Source organism: Astatotilapia calliptera, chromosome 17 (genome assembly GCF_964374335.1).
Source record: "Astatotilapia calliptera chromosome 17, fAstCal68.1, whole genome shotgun sequence".
Classification (NCBI taxonomy): Eukaryota; Metazoa; Chordata; class Actinopteri; order Cichliformes; family Cichlidae; genus Astatotilapia; species Astatotilapia calliptera.
This window is the reverse complement of record NC_137438.1, coordinates 21,087,452-21,104,113: the sequence shown is the minus strand read 5'-3', so window position 1 is coordinate 21,104,113 and position 16,662 is coordinate 21,087,452. Positions and strand designations below refer to the sequence as shown.

Here is a 16,662-nt window from a genome sequence, read left to right as displayed (position 1 = left end):
GAAGCTGCACACACAATATCGATCATAAAACATTAGTAGTAATATCAGTGTATTAATGTAACACAGCAAAAACTACATTTCAAACATAAACATGTTAGTAAATGGCCTGCATTTGTATAGCGCTTTACTCAATCCCTAAGGACCCCAAAGCGCTTTACACGTTCAGTCATCCGCCCATTCACACACTGGTGATGGCAAGCTACCCAGTAGGAAAACATGGGGTTAGTATCTTGCCCAAGGATATTCGGCATGCAGCCAGCAGGCAGCCTGGGATCGAACCACCAACTTTCTGATTAGTGGCTGACCTGCTCTGCCACCTGAGCTACAGCCACCCCGCGAGTTTTACAATAATAAAGCAATTTACACCACAATTCTCTTTTCTGCTATGGTGAGCCATTAATCTCATAATCAAGGGATATACCATATAAATGTAATGTTTTTGCATGTCTGTTGATTGGTGCATGTCCACAACCTGTCTACACATAATACATTAATGTACATGAAAAAGATCTTCAAGAATCTTATAAATATAACAAAATTAAAAATACTCTGCACTCCAATTGCGTTTTTGTAGGATTCAACCAAAGCCATACCCTTGCTTGTGGAGAGCTGCATCCGCTACATCAACCTACATGGTGAGTGTCACTTTTCAGCTTTAAACAATGTGAAATAAATGCTGTAGTGGCTGATGCTGACAGATGAAGGGCTAAATTAGAGAAAGGGATGAAGCGTTTGTTAGTTACAGCAAAGAAAACGACTGGAAGGTATGAATTTAATGTACTGCAGTCCTTCTTCCTGCTTTCCATCAGCTATAATTTTGGTTCAGAAATGTTGTTGCGTGTATTTGTGGGCTGTCCAGAGGTGTTTTACACTTATAAACTAAAAGAGGGACATTGTGAACGGTGCTGCAGGAGGCAGTTAAATCCTTTTTTGTTGATCACATAAAGCCGCCTAAATCTTAACTGTCAAACTCTCGTGTTGGCATCCTTTCACTCTCTTCATTCTGCAAACAACAAAACTGCATCACAGCCAGCCCCTGACAGCTGAACAAGTACAAAACAGTGATTTCATTTTAATTCAGTCATTCCCAAGCTGCAGCTGATAATCATTTTTTTGTAATTATGCTATAAAACTGAATTTAGCCTCATACTCAACATGGTGTGTTCTACAATGTACTTTTGGTGGCATGTAAAATAAAATGTACTCAAATATTCATATCGTGATATATTTTACATTTTAAGTAATCAATAGCAAAATAACAGATAGAGACCATGAATAAAAGCTCTTTTTGTCTGCCTATGAAATGCACGAAACAGTCCAACCCAAGAGTTCATAGACATTGTGATTGTGTTGTTTATTCAGCAGTGACTTCTTGGCCGCCTACTGAATATGCAACTGATGTAACTCATCATTAGATCCTTAGGATAGCACCTAGTAGCCCAAGTTGGCAGCTACCAATTCTAGATTAAGAACTACAATCCTAACTAACACCAGTTTTTGGCAGAATGTTACTCTAGTCTCTAGCAATCCAATACTATCAACTAGGCATTGCTTCCAAGGCATTGGTGTCACATGGCTAATAAATAGCTTTTGAAGCTAGCTACTAGCATCCCTCTGTTATCAACTACAATTTCTATGTGGTCAGTGGTCAGTAGGCATATGAACTACAAGATTCATGCATTGATTAGTACTTTATCTTGTTAAATCAATATATAAATCAGTCTTTGGCACTTCGCCATAAAAAACTAGCAAGTGTTCATACTACAACTTATGTCAACGTTTGTTTCTCAGCATTTGGGACAGATCTGCTAGGCTTAGACTGTGACTATGTGCAACCTCCATCCCTCTGCTGTTCCCAACAGGTCTTCAGCATCAAGGCATATTCCGGGTATCAGGATCACAAGTGGAGGTCAATGACATCAAGAACTCGTTTGAAAGAGGTGAGAGGTCAACGGGAAGATAACTCGACTGTCATGTGATAAGTACGCCGGCAAACTTGTATTTGAGGATTTCTCTCTTCTGCCTCTCATGCAGGTAACGATCCGCTGATTGACGAGGAAAGCAACCATGACATTAATTCTGTGGCTGGAGTGTTGAAGCTCTACTTCAGGGGTTTGGAGAACCCTTTGTTTCCCAAGGACAGGTTCAATGACCTCATCTCCTGCGTCAGTAAGTACTGCATAGACAGACTGAATCATTCATGATAAAAACAGAAAAATAATGTAAAAGAAATGGTTTGATCACAGAGCAACCAAAAATCCACCGAATATGTTAACGATTCAGAAAAGAATCACAAAGATTTGATATTAATATTAGGATGTTTATATTAAGTTAAGGATCGGGACTTTTTCATAGCAAATAATCCAAACCACTGACCTTGTCCTGTGGATGGGCTCATTTTGGATGTTCTCTTGACTGAACTTTGGTCAAATTTCAGTGTGTTTTTGCCACTTAATGGCGTTCAACTCTTGTCAAATATAGCTTAACCACATTATCATTCTCACTGATGAAGCAGGCAGTGTTTTTAGGAGAAAGCATGGGAAAATATGACCAACTATCACTCCTAACAGGAGGTTAATTAAAAATGTAAAGTTTTAATTAAGCACTTTTTACCTATAAAAAGTGCTTAATTAAAGCACTTTCATTAAGCACTATTAAAGTGCTATTGACAATGTCCCTCTTTTAGTTAAAAAAATCCTGAAAGAGCTTGGGATGGACCTTCATAACACTAGATGACATGCACTAGTTGCTAGATGCTAGCATATACTTGTTGCACATGGCGAACAAGTATAACCTATACAAGCTACATAGTGGATGAAGTTATGCAGAGCTCCAACTAACTTGGGTGGTGTAGATGCAGTGAAATGTGAAAAGATCCAACAGTTGGTTATTTGTGTCCCAGTGAAATGTTCAAATCAAGTGATTGTCTGTGAAGCTCGACTTTCATTTGCTTTAACACTTGAGTCTGAACCGTTTGTGCAGCTTCCATCTGCTGCGGTGAAGCTCAGCATGAATCTCTGTCTATCTATTCAGCCCACACGCAGTCACTTTCCCTCTCGGTTTCCTCGTCTTTGTTTCTCGTTAGTGTCTCTTTGTCTCTTTGAAACCCATCCCCTCCACAGCAGAGACATGGAGCTGCCTGCTTCCCTTTCTGCGGCACCGACTGGCGTGTTTCAGGATGTGTCATCGTGTTACAGACACCTCGTGATGTCTCAGGGACTCATAATGACTTTAGATTATGTGCATTTTCCTGCTGCAGGGATAGAAAACCTGTACGAGCGAGCGCAGTGTATCCGTAAGATCCTGCTGGGTGTCCCAAGGGCGACGCTGGTGGTGATGCGCTACCTGTTCGCCTTCCTGAACCAGTGAGTATCCACTTATACAAAACCGGGCCCTCACATTTATGATAATTGCCCATTTTTGTGTTTTCCCAGCTGGGTGGGGAGATGCCTCTCCTGTAGTGAAAAGGGTTCGAAGTGCACACTTGTATAGATGATAAAACACAGCTCATTTTGTTTCTGCAGCCTCTCAAATAAATATAGAATGAGAGAGCAGCATGGAGAGGCAGGAGGTGTGAACAGGAAGTGTGATGAGCTGGTGCGATGTACCAGGCGAGTGATGTACTGGTGTGTTTATTAGCAGGGCTCTGAAATGCATTCAGCTTCAGTGTTATTAAACCAGGAGCTTCACGGTCGAGCGCAGAGAAGATATTTCAATCACTATTTGAAATGAAAGCTGCAATAATGGAAAAATGCCAGAGTTTATTGAATACAGACTTTTAGCTTTAGAAGTGTATTTATATTGTATTAAGGCAAGCTTTTTTAAAATAATAAGGCAAAGCAGAGCATCACATAAAGAGCTGTGGAGTCGTAGTTTGCAGGAAATTTGCTGCATGGTTTCATAGTAGAAGAGAGAACGTTAAAAAACATGCAGAGAGTAACAATATTAGGACCTTTTTGGTGATATTAGAATATTCTTTAATAAAATAATTCAGAAAATACAGGATTTTTTTCCTTTTTAAATTAAAAATAATTATAAAAATTCATTGGATGCATTTATTTTATAGGTTTTCAAAGCCTAAAAAATTACAAAACTTTATAAATTAATGCAAAGAACATTGCAAGTAATAATAATAAAAATAAAGCAGTAACCTAATAAATCTCATGTGATCATAAATTACATATTTCTGAGGTTTCGGGGCTGCTGCTTCGAAGTTCAGAAACATTTATGTTTCATTTTAATTTATCATTTTATTATTTTTCATAAAACTTCATAGAACTGTGGTTACATCAATAACTAATCTTTAATTATTTAATTATTATTTAATCTTTTATGTAAGTAATCTACTAACTTCTGAACTCTTACGCTGTCTTCTCAAACCAGACTCCATTTAAAAAATAAATAAAAAGCATAGAGATTGTATTCTCCATTACAGTCTTGTGTATGAATCAAAACCTACAAATTGCTTTGTCACCTTTTGAAACCAGCAAACAACACAGAAGTGTAAAACTGACTTTTGCACAATTAATCTGGTGAGTCATAGTTAAGCATCAAAAATGCTTAAAATGCAATACCAAACAAAAACATTTGTGGTTTTTCTTTGTCTTATCTGAAGGTATATTCGGTATTTTAAGGTGTGAACTGTTATTCAGACAAAAAGAAGAAAACTTTTATTGATTAAAAAGTCAGAAAAAAAATCACGATTTTATGTTGTTATTAAGTATCAGAGAACCATGGTTACGTGAGAAACCTACTGTTGTGCCACTGTAGGTCTCAATTAGAGCGAAATGGTGATCAATCACTTAATCGACAGAAGTTTAATTGGCAATTATTTTAGTAAAGTCTCATTTTAAACAGTTATTATTTAAGCAAGATTTGATATTTTATTTCAGGGAAAATTATAGTTCCCTTTACTTCTCAAACTAGACTCCATAAAAATAATGTCAGTTTAAGACAGATGAGGAAAATTGTTTACAGTCTTTTTAGTGCTCACTTTTCTTTTTCCTCACTGCTCCTCAGAGCCATATTTCTAATATTTAGACACATGTGTACAGTGAAACATTAATAAAGGAGTCATACTTTTTAAATTTCTAAATTCAGTGTTTCTCTCAGTTTTGATAATTAACAGTTTAATTGTAAACAAGTAAAGTTTGGCCACATTGCCCACGTTTCTGCAGCCTTTCCCAGTACAACGATGAGAACATGATGGATGCTGGAAACCTGGCCATTGTGTTCGGCCCCACCCTACTGCCGACACCGGAGACCCTGGACCAGGTGGCCTGCCAGGCACACGTAAATGAGGTCATCAAAACGGTCATCCTGCACCATGACAACATCTTCCCCGACACCAAGGAGATGCCCGGCCCAGTGTATGAGAAGTGTATGACTGGAGACCAGTACTGGTGAGCATCAGGATGTTATCCTTTATTACGCTCTGTTGGAAATTAAATTCATTTATGTTATTAATAACAAAACAAAACAGGATTTAAGACCTCTATATGCCCATTTCTTCGCCAGCCTTGAATTTTGTTTTTATATTTTAATGTTTTCAGATTAACTGTTTCATTTCTGATATTTTGGTAAATTCTTACTTTGACAGTTTCAACCACGTGTTCCCTGGTATTTCACCTTTAATTCAAAATGCAGAAATAAATCACACATTGATATCATGCAGTATGACCCGCACTTCACGGGGACATCAATAATTCTGATGTTCATCAAGAATAAACACAACAAATCTTCTTAAAGGTACCTTCTGTAATGAACCTCTGCAGGATTTAACTAAAGCTTTCACCACAAGGGGGCAGATGTTTTTTTTTCCACTGGGTGTGTAGAGATGTCTCCAGATGTGTGCAGTTGTTTAATGTCTAATATTTCTTTTTAGCTTTCCTTCATTTCCACAGGCTTTACCTTATGTCCCACTGCTGCTGGAAGTAAAAATGACACCAAAGTACAGTCTGGCTGTGGTTCAGCTTGCGTTGATAACTCTTTAAGCTATTTTAAACAGAGGAAAATACTTCAGAGCTCCTTAAAAGGGCAAAGAAAGAAACACCCTGCAGAACCTGAACCAGAACATTTTAGGTTTCCTTTACTGTCACAGTAACTCAGCAGTAGATCTATCTATATCACTACATGTACTGCAAAGAGGAACTTCTTATAGGAAATTCTGCATTCTTTTAATGGTGTTTAATGTATATAAATAAAGGTTAACTGCAGGGTGGGGCCTTTGAATAAATTGAGCTGTTAGTTTGAGCAGACACCTGGCAGCCTGTCAGGAACACGAGGTGTTGGAGCAGACAGTAATCCTTCTGCTGTGGGAAACCTCCTACAGCTTCTCTTTTCCCACCATCTTCTGAATCTTGACATTCTACTGTAGCCGTAAACGTCCTCAGACTCCAATGAGCGGGCTCGCCTCCTGCTGTGCGTGTTTCTCCCTTTGTTCCCACACTGAATGGACGGGTGTGTGTCAATCTGCTGCTTCTTCTTCCCACAGCGAGAGTCCGTTCAGCGAGCCGGGAGCGTTGGAGGAGGCCGAGCCCGACGCCGGCACCGAGACCCAGACCAGCGACGAGGGTACGCATGACCCCTGACCTTCACGCAATCGCCCACACTCCCATACTCGTACTCCCTCGTGGTGGTGGTGGTGGTGGTGCTGGAGAGTGGTTGCTACGGCAACAGCAGCCATGGAGACACTACCACCACTCTCCTTCCCTCCTTTCATCCACACCCCACCCAGCCTCCCCTCCCTCCTCCCCATCTCTCCATCTGAATTAATAGAAAAGACTCTTTTTAAAGCTCTTTTCTGATTGGTGGAGCGGTGGGCGGAACAAAGCCTAAGGGACTGTTGATTGACAAGTTCAGGTTCACCTGCAGTTCGATGTTTGGCTCTTATCTTCACCTCCTCCTCTTTTCTCTCTCTGTCTCTTTGGCAGAGGGTGAAGCTGTGGAGGCGGTGGCGAGGTTCGACTACGTGGGCCGGTCGGGCCGCGAGCTCTCCTTCAAGAAGGGAGCCTCCCTACAGCTCTTCCAGCGCGCGTCACATGACTGGTGGGAGGGCCGGCACAACGGCAACCACGGCCTGGTGCCTCATCAGTACATCGTGGTGAAGGACAGGCGAGTGCACAGCCCGAGATGGTTTGTACACATCAAAAACACAAAGTTAAAAAAGCTGCAGCACAGTCTGAAAATACTCAAATCCATAAAATAATCAAAGTCCATCATTAAATGTGCTAAAATGTTTAGAAAACAATGATTTTCAGTTTGTGTTTTTTCACTTAAACAAATGTATTTGATTTTTTTCCTGATTGCAGGCTTCTGAAATGATGCTTCTTTTTGGTTTGCGTCCTCATAAAACTGCAAAATATCGTTTATAAATTACAAAAACTGTTGTCGTTTATTGAGTTCATGCCAGTATTCAGAATTGCATATGTTGTACTGTTTATCTACTTTTTAATGATTTTGCTAAATTACAGGATAATAATGCCAATGCATTCAGGGGTTTTTTGTGTGGCTACATCTTAAATGTGACCAGAATTGTTTTTATAAATACACACGCAACTGTTCCACAGTTTGTTAATGCAGATGTCTAATCAGCCAATCACACAACAGCAGCTCAGTGCATTTAGCATGTAGAGATTAGGCATGTAGACAGGATCAGAATGAGGAAGAAAGGGAAGGGCATTAAATTTTTTAACACTTGATTCATTTTTGTTTCATTTTTTTATTCGCGTAATAATTTATAATATTCTGATATAAAAACATTACATTGAGAATTTGGGGGTTTATATACAGCGTGTACGTGAACAAGAGCATTTTAAATTCATTTGCATTTCTTTGTGCCGCATCGTCACGATGTAACATGTATATTATACCACATGAGATGATTGGAAAAAATTACAAAAAATAGTATAATTATTTTTATTTCCTACATATTTCCTAGACATAATTTAGCCTTCACTTCCGTTTCACATTTTATAAAATTACAGTGTAATGTTATCACAGCATAAACTATTTGCAAAGTTTAATTTTACTCAAGCATTTTTCAAAATATTTTTCAAAATATTTCAGTTTGGTTCAAGCTTTATTTTAGTATAAGTATTTCTGTTTTCCATAGATATCAATTTATATGGACATATGTGTATAGATATACATAGACAGATGTTTAGTGTCTTATTTGCATTTTTAATATTCGTATTTACCTAGTTTTTATCTTCAGTTTTCCAATACAAGAGCAAGAACAAAGGGGATGCATTGTGTGTGTAAACGGTTTAGTTTAGTCGTAGTTTTGAGTTGAAATCTTTCTTTGTAGAAGTTCTTGTTAGCATAAGTGGCTCGATGGCCTCATTGAAGAGCTGCAGTGATGGATTTGTCTGGATTGCCGCTCACTGGATTGTACACCTTGTTGATTAACAGACTGATTGGGCCGAGGCAGTCACTAACCACATACTATTGATCAGTTAATTGATGATTGGTGCGCTGTGCTAGTTCAGCTCTCCAGTTTCCAGAGTGATTTTTCCTGATTGAGAGTCTGTGTCTTCAGGGCCGACGCCATGTCAGACACACTCAGTCAGAAAGCCGACAGCGACGGAGGAAGCAGCAGCACCGACGATAAGCGGTCTAGGAGCGAGCTGAGCTCCCCGACCGACATGAGACCTCCAGAGACCTACAACAGGTCTGTCATGTAAGACACCTTTCATTATCATGACACCTGGGAGGATTTTCTGCGGCGTGTTTTAAGCCCATCCTGTTCTCTCACCTCTAAAAATACCTGCGGATCTCATCACGCTGGTGTCACAGCTGTTCTCATGTGACCAGTTTCCCCATCTGCAGACTCCAGACACCTTTTATTTTATTCGTAGTCATTCCTCACAACACGTCAAGGAAGGCAGCCCAAGTGTGGCTAAGTTAATCTGTGCAAGAGGCTTAAAAAGCCTTCAGTACCAGTGTGATTATGTGGACATGCTTCTTAGACCGAAAGCTTTCTAACACTTTGCATAAAATTTTGTGTTTTTTATGTTGGACTCTTTTAAAAACAAACAAACACAAAACCCCCACACCTAACGCCATCACCTATCGGCTGCTAATGTGTATAATAAAAATGGGAGCATTTCCATGATTTCCTGGTTCATCTGCAGTTACGTAAAGATTTATACAAACTGGACTTTTGTAAAACTCGAAAACTTGAAGCGTCACTTAAGTATTACATATAAGTAGCTGAATTTATAAAATCCACAAAGCTGTTTAATTATTTGAGTTTAAAAATAACATGAGAGAAGCTTTGGTACAAGCAGAGACGAGCTTGCGGGTTCTCCAAAGGGAAGATAGCATGTAGTTCAGTAGTTGCTGAATATGATTTGTTTCATTCTACCTGAGTTAATGCTGTTTACACTTCCTGTTGACAGCCACAGGAGGAAGCGAACTGATGGTTTATTCCGCCGCCCCCTCTGTCGCTCTAACGACAACCACGGGAACGGAGGCGTGATGGAGCGCAGTTCTCCTCCGGTGACGGGTCACTTCAGCCCCAGGGACCTGCTGCTAGGACGGGGCCAGGGCTTGACCCCGCCCCTAGACAGCCCGGAGCGCCGCCGCCGCTCTGCAGCTGTGACCATGACGGTCAGCCGACACGATTCTCTGCGGAGGCCGGAGGACACACCTATACGACGCTCCAACAGCGGGCAGCATGGCTTTGGAGACTCCCATCGATCCCGAGCTCTCGACCCCGACGCGCTGGCACAGGTACGCCTAGAAAACATGTAACGTGAGATGAATATTGAAAAAAATCTTTGTTTTCATTGCATGCAGGTGTCACCAGACTGGAGGGGGATCTGAAAACAGACAGCAGAAATTCACCTAACTATCTCTGATTGAAATCCTAAATCCACGGTTGAGTAACACTTTTATATATCAGTGAGCAAGTGACACTGATGGTATCAGACTCTAAAAATTCTCAGCTACGACTCTGCCAAATCTGAACAGCAACAATGACACATCCATTTTAATCACAGTAGTACCACAACGCCTCTTGAGTGAGCTCCATGCTTCTCACAGTGTCGCCAGTGGGAGAAAATACAACCCAGTTCTGGACAGCAAAAAAATAAAAAAGCTTTAAGGGATTTTATATCGAATTGCTTCAAACTGGTCCTTCTTGTGACACACTATAAATTCTTTAGTAGCTCTAAATTTGTGGTTTCAGTTTTCTAGAAATTTTACTTGGATTTTTTTACTCCTTCAAAAAGTTTGCTGTTTCTTAATTTCTCTAATATTTAGACAAAATTCAAATCATGAGGTCCTCGTATGCGAAGCAATCCTTGTGAACGAAACACTCTGGTTCAGGCAGTTTTTTTTCTACTCTTGCTCTGTATGACATCATTAGGGGCCGTTTTAAACTGGAGGCGAAAGTGAATGGGGGTCTTCTTTGAGGTCGAAATGCTTCCATGTTAAGTCAGAACACCGACAGGTTCCAGAAAGTGATAAATCATGCAGAAATAATATATTTGTGTTATTTTTAAAAAAGTAAAATCTTATCTGTTACGTTATTTGTCTCAAGATTCAGTCAGAGGTTTTCATGATTTACTACAGAAAGATACAGTTCGACTTAAGACTCTACCTTCCAAACTGTGAGTGTGTGTTTGGCTTTTAATACAACACTCTCATTCAGACAGTTTTTTGTACTCTTAGCTCTGTTTGTGAGGGGCAGCCAATAGTGAAAAAAGCACATTTAAAGGAGAGGAGGTAAAATGGTTTGTTTCAGAGTAAAAAGTCATTTTCTCTGGCCAATACTGAGATAATTACTTTTACCATGATTACTCACACTCTGGAAAAATGTGGATTTATTAAACTTTCAAATAAATTGTCTTTTTAATTAAGTTGATTTAAATGAACTGTGCTAAATTGAATGAATACGTTTTTTGGCAGATAAAGGAAACAAGAACATTACTGCAGCACAATAACAGCTGCATCTTGATTTTTCTCGTTTTAATAATCATAAGTTAAATTAGAATTAACTGATTTGTCAAAATTAAATTACTTTTACAAGCCTAAGAGAGGATAAGATAAGTAAGGATTATTTTAAGCTCTGAATATGGAAAAGCTACTTTCCAGGACTAATAGATGGAGCTGGAAAAGAACATAATAGGTCCCCTAAAATATACATGTATTAATTTTTGAAGAATCATCCAAGGAACCAAAATCTAACTTGATGTGTGAATGGATTCATTTAAAACTGTTAACTTATTCTTCAATCATCCTCTCCGCCTGCAGGACATTGAGGAGACCGTGAGTGTGGCTTTGGGGGAGTTGAGGCAGTTGGAGCGACAGGGCTGCCGTCCGGCCCCCGACGTGGTCCTGGACACCCTGGAGCAGATAAAGAACGGCCCCATCACCACCTGCTCCTCCGAGTCTCCCAGCCCGCACAGCACCCCAAGCACACCAGGCACACCGGGAACCCCCGGCACCCCCGGAACTCCCGGGACGCCCGGTACCCCAGGCACCCCAAGCCCCCTGAGTCCTCTGAGCCCCATCAGTCCACTTCCTGGACCTCCATCTGGACCTCCCAGACCTGCCAACCCATCCCCTGACGCTCTGGGTTCCTTCAAGCCGGTGGCAGCCGCTCGCATCGGGGCTCCGCTGCGACCACCTGCCCTGAGACCCAAACCTATGGTTCCACCTAAAAGCAGCACCCCGCCTCTACCCCCGCCACTGGACAAATCCTGCACCATGTGAGCCAAACCAGGCCAATAAGAGGCCGAATCAGGCCTACCCGGGCCAAAAATGGGCCAGAAGAGGAGATCAGGGTACTGCTTAATGTTTATAATCAACATGAGGGTAGAAATGGTAGGAAAGACGAAAAAGGCTTTTAATGTAGTAATAAAATATAATATATGACATGACTTATGATATGATATGCCATGATATTTATGTGTTGTCAGGTTGGTGTGTACTCTCTTGGTGTGTAGGGGTTTACTTTCTCCGTGTATCGAAGCATTTATCAAAGGTTAGCTAAAAGAACTGCTGATGCGGAGATGCAAGTACGAGCGTGGGCGGGGCTTCCTGTGTGAGATCGTAATCAGAGAGAGAGAGAGAGAGAGAGACGCGTGGGGGGTGTGGGGGGAGTTGGGGAGTGTAGTTCAGCTCCAGTAAAACTGTAGTTTAAGTGATGTGACTGTTGCCAGAAAAAAAAGGAAAAAAAAGAAACGAACACGATTGGATGCTGTATCCAGGACAAGCGACTCGATTGGGAAGAGGACGCGGCAAACGATGGTTCAACAACGTCTGCAGGACTTTATAATTTATTTTTTTAATTTTTTCACTCGGTTCAGCTGCTAAGCTCACTTGCACCTCAAAACCACGAAAACGCCTCCTGAGGTCGTCAGTGAAAGAAAACTTATTTAACCAACGTCCAGCTACTTAATGAATGTTTCCTGTATTTTAACGACTGTTCAGCCATCTATTGAATGTTCGGCGAGCCGCGGCGGCAGCTCGCTAAACCTTTTAACAGCCTTCTTGTGTTTTCAGACGGGGGAACCTCATGCCCAGACCGGAGCTTCATTCAAACAGGGTGGTGGAGTGAGTGGTGGAGTTTGGTTAGAGCTTTTTCTGGGACGGGTAGGGGGTGGGGTGGTTGTACGATTTTGTTGCTGTGTGTTTGTGAGTGGTTGTAAGTGTGTATCAAGGAGCATCAACGCCAAGTTAAGAAAAAAAATTATGTTTATTTTTTAAATTTTGGGAATAGAGTCGAAAGGTGATGAAGTGTTTGTGAGCTATAAGAGAAAAACTTCAGAGTGACTGAAAATGCTTCGTAAGTGTGACGTAATCTACGTGAGGTGTTCTGTAAACCGACAGTTTTATTCTGATACTCAACTTTAAGGTTCTTAGTCAGGCCATCGTAGTCTAAGGAGCTTCTATTTATTCTAAACAGTATTTCCCATTGATTATGGAAAACGTTTGAGTTTATTCTCAACATTTTATTCTCAATATTTCTACTTTAACTCTGAAAATTAGTATTACCAGTTTATTCTCAGTTTATTTGATTATTGTGGGGTCCTTCCCTTACAATATAAAGCTGGACTGAATTACATTAAATTTCGAACTTGAAATTTAAGCTTTATCCTGAAGATTTTAACTGTATGCTCAAAAGAGTATTTCAGATGTATTCTTGAAACATTAATTTCGTGCTGTCAGCGTTAGATGTTAACGCCATAACCGCATTAACACGGCAAATCTCCGTGTTATCAGTCTGTTGTTGGGATGGCTGAGGTCCTTCACGATCTTCCTGGCCTTGGTCCAGCACCGCCTGCTGTAGATTGAGTGCAGGTCAGGGAGCTCGGAGCGGATGGTGCGCTCAGCTGACCGCACAACCCTCTGTAGAGCTCGTCTGTCCTGCATGGTGCTGTTCCCGAACCAGGTTAAGATGTTTCCCGCCAGGATGCTCTCTATGGTGCACGAGTAAAAGTTCCTGAGCACCTTGGAGGGCAGTTGGAAGTCTCTCAAGCGTCTGAGGTGGTAGAGACGCTGTCGGGCCTTTTTCACCACGGTGTTGATGTGACAGGACCATGACAGGTCCTGCGTGATGTGAACTCCGAGGTATTTGAAGCTGTCCACTCTCTCCACTGGGCACTCGTTGATGACGGGGGTCTGGTAGTTCCTCTCCTGCTTAGTGCTGAAGTCCACTATATATCCCATAAGGCTCATACAAGCTAGGTCCCTTAACTTTCGGTAGCTGTTGAAAGGATAAAGTTTTGGTATATCAATGGTTAGAAATACCATTATTACTTTAGGATTAGTTTCACAAAAATCAGGGCTGATCCGGGACCATTGCTGTGAGTTACAGTGCGCAGCATAAAGGCCCTTTCACAGCGTGTGCTGCTAATGCTAACTGCTAACTAAGACCCAAGGATCCAGAATTTGTTGCGCTGGCTACTGAGCTGTCTAGGTTTTTGCGGAAGCGCTACGTGAACTAGATGCTCCTGCTCCTTATTGTTTCTATCTCTGAGTTTATGTCCTCTACAAGAGTTTGTGTTGTTTTATCTTCAAATGTTCAATAAAAACATGTATCGCTAATTCATAATGAAGAAAGCTTTGTGACTATCCCCACTAGTGAAGATTTCCACAACACTGCTTTCCCCCGAGGTCTGGAGCGCTGCTGAAAGGGTTCTGGATGTCTGTATAAGCACGCAAACCTTTGAGACAAAAATCACCGAACTCTGACACGCACAGACTGTTTTTCCTTCATGGAGATGAAGGAAAACGCTGGGCTGGCATGTAAAAGAACATTTAATCTTCCAGGACCTGAAGCTCCGTAAAGCACCCCTCCAACAGCCAAACCCATCTGTTCTCTGATTGGATTGCTAATATGTGATTGACATGACATTGACCAATCAGCTGAAAGGAAGAAAAATTGGCTGAAAATTTGTATGTGTGAGTTGAAAGTCACATACAGCCAGGGAACCTGAGCGCAGAGTTTTACACCTAGCTTTTTGCTTTGTATCTGTAGCCAGACCTTAACAAAAAATGTGTAACTTGTGTAAATATTTTACAAACACAAATCCTTTTTACACACACGTAAATTCTCATCTGTATTTGCACAGACATAAAATTTTCTCATATTTTGGTTTACAAGGTTACAAAACTCAGTTCACAAATACGCATTTGATTTACAAGTACAAAATATTTATGACCACAATTTGAGCCCATAGTTATGGTGTTAACGTCATTTTAACAAGATTAACGCTCACAGCACTAATTTATTTTATTCCCAAATTTGACTCTCACATTTTGTCTGAAAATTTATTCTCAGAATAGCATTTCAACTTTCTTCTAGAATAACCATTTCTAGTTTATTCTCAACATTTCTGGCTTGAAATGTTAACGTTATTCTGATAACAATGTTGCAACTCTTTATTTTCAATTTAAATTTTCTTCTCAAATCTTAGTTCTGGAAATTGTGTTTATTCTCAGAATTTCAACATTATTCTCAGAACAATAACTTTATTCTGGAAGATTTTGACTATTCTCAAAATCTCAAATTCCTTCTCAGAACAGTATGTCAAATGTATTTTGGAAATAGTACGCTTACATTTTGACTTCTATAAAAATCTATTCTCAGAATAGTGTTTCAGCTTTAATATGGACGCTTTATTTTGAGTTTATTCTCAAAATGTAATTCTCAGAATATTGACTTTATTCTGAAATTTCTGACTTGTCCTCAAAACAGTATTTCAGCTTTAGTTTTTCAGGTTTACTTTTAAATCTTGACTTTCTCAGCATAACATCTCAACTTTAATAAAGATATTTTATTTTGAATTTATTCTCAAAATAATGTTTCAGATTTCTGCCATATCAAACGTGCAGAGCTACTCACTGTGGTGATTAAAGGAACAGCTGAAAGTAGCTTCCGTTTCAATTTTATTCCAGAAATAGTGCTTTAGGTTTGTTCGCAAAATGCTGAGTTTATTCTTGACAGTATTTTTAGTTTTAAAATGGGATTTTGAAATTAGAATCAAGACCAACCCTGTCCCCGTAATCCTTAACTTCTAACCGCACAGTTTTTATAATTTCCAGCATTTAGCAAAACTGACTAGATTTTTCCTACACAAGTAGTTTGTTTTGATCCTTAAATTATTTCAACTCTGTTCTGATGTTACAGCTTCATTCCTCAAGTTTCGACTTTGTTCTGCAAAATTAAAGAGAATTTCTTGTAATATTTTTTTTCCTCGGTGTGACCCTGATACTCCTTGTAAAGTGTGTGTGTGTGTGTGTGTGTGTGTGTGTGTTCTGCTTGCCTGCCCTTGTTCTGCTCCCTTGTAAGTGCAGAAGTACTAGAATAGCATTAGATAATAGATAATTCATGCCTGCCAGGAGTGCCAGAACACGCGAGTGGAAGTTGGGGAAAACGAGTGCAAAAAGCATGCCACTATCTGTGTGTTTGTCAAAATACTGGTTTACCTGCTCGTTACACTGAAGTCACTAGTTAACCTTAAACTCACAATAAGCTAACAGGGTGGGGCTTTGTGTGTAAACGCCCAAAAACACTTGAACAGCACACTGAATGTGGCCTCCAACTGGGCTGTGAGTGTGGTGATTAAAATGAAACATGACGTGCTGAGATAGGCTGTGGATGCACATCTGTGAGTGTGTGTGTGTCTGTGTGTGTGTGTATGTGGAAGTGCCTTTTTTTAAAATCCTTTTTTGGAAGTTGTGAATCCACTCACGCATGTCCTGAGCGAAGAGCAGCAGCACTCCGAATGAAATAATCATAAAGTGTTTAGTAGATTTCTGAATTATGAATTCTAGCATTAACCCATTGTGAACATTGCACTTTGATGTATAGGATTGTGTACTTGGCATGTAGCATCATAACATGTTGGTGCATTTTAACTCAAAGGGAGGTTTCTTTGAATGTGTTTGATAATAAAGGAAATGGTTTTTGTCTGTTAGTGTTGCTGTATTTGAAAACTGAGCCTCCTAATGATGAGCTCATATAGCCAAATGGATTGTATCAATGTGTTGTATTTATATTATAAATAAACCTAAACTAGCATTCAAGCCTCTCATCGATTTTATCCTTTCCTTTGCTGTTTTCTCCCACTCAATAAACTTCCTGATGTGTTCAGTAAATTGCTGCCATTTAACCCTTTCATAGTTCTTTTTCCACTATTTCTCCAA

General features: G+C 40.2%; 1 protein-coding gene across 2 annotated transcripts in view; it reads left to right on the top strand.

The window, feature by feature from the left end:
• The window catches only part of LOC113009193 (SLIT-ROBO Rho GTPase-activating protein 1-like), a 48,469-nt gene extending 31,927 nt beyond the window's left edge, over nucleotides 1-16,542 (top strand). The window contains exons 14-23 of one of the 2 annotated variants that reach the window (XM_026147374.2): nucleotides 575-635; nucleotides 1,863-1,940; nucleotides 2,035-2,169; nucleotides 3,260-3,365; nucleotides 5,178-5,402; nucleotides 6,494-6,573; nucleotides 6,933-7,134; nucleotides 8,540-8,671; nucleotides 9,402-9,735; nucleotides 11,260-16,542. In XM_026147374.2, the coding sequence (XP_026003159.1) occupies nucleotides 575-635; nucleotides 1,863-1,940; nucleotides 2,035-2,169; nucleotides 3,260-3,365; nucleotides 5,178-5,402; nucleotides 6,494-6,573; nucleotides 6,933-7,134; nucleotides 8,540-8,671; nucleotides 9,402-9,735; nucleotides 11,260-11,721 (1,815 nt within the window). In that variant the 3' untranslated portion in view covers nucleotides 11,722-16,542. Of the gene's footprint in view, nucleotides 1-574; nucleotides 636-1,862; nucleotides 1,941-2,034; nucleotides 2,170-3,259; nucleotides 3,366-5,177; nucleotides 5,403-6,493; nucleotides 6,574-6,932; nucleotides 7,135-8,539; nucleotides 8,681-9,401; nucleotides 9,736-11,259 lie in introns of both variants that reach the window. The other variant, XM_026147373.2, reaches the window with a different exon arrangement.
• The last annotated feature ends 120 nt before the right edge of the window (nucleotides 16,543-16,662 follow it).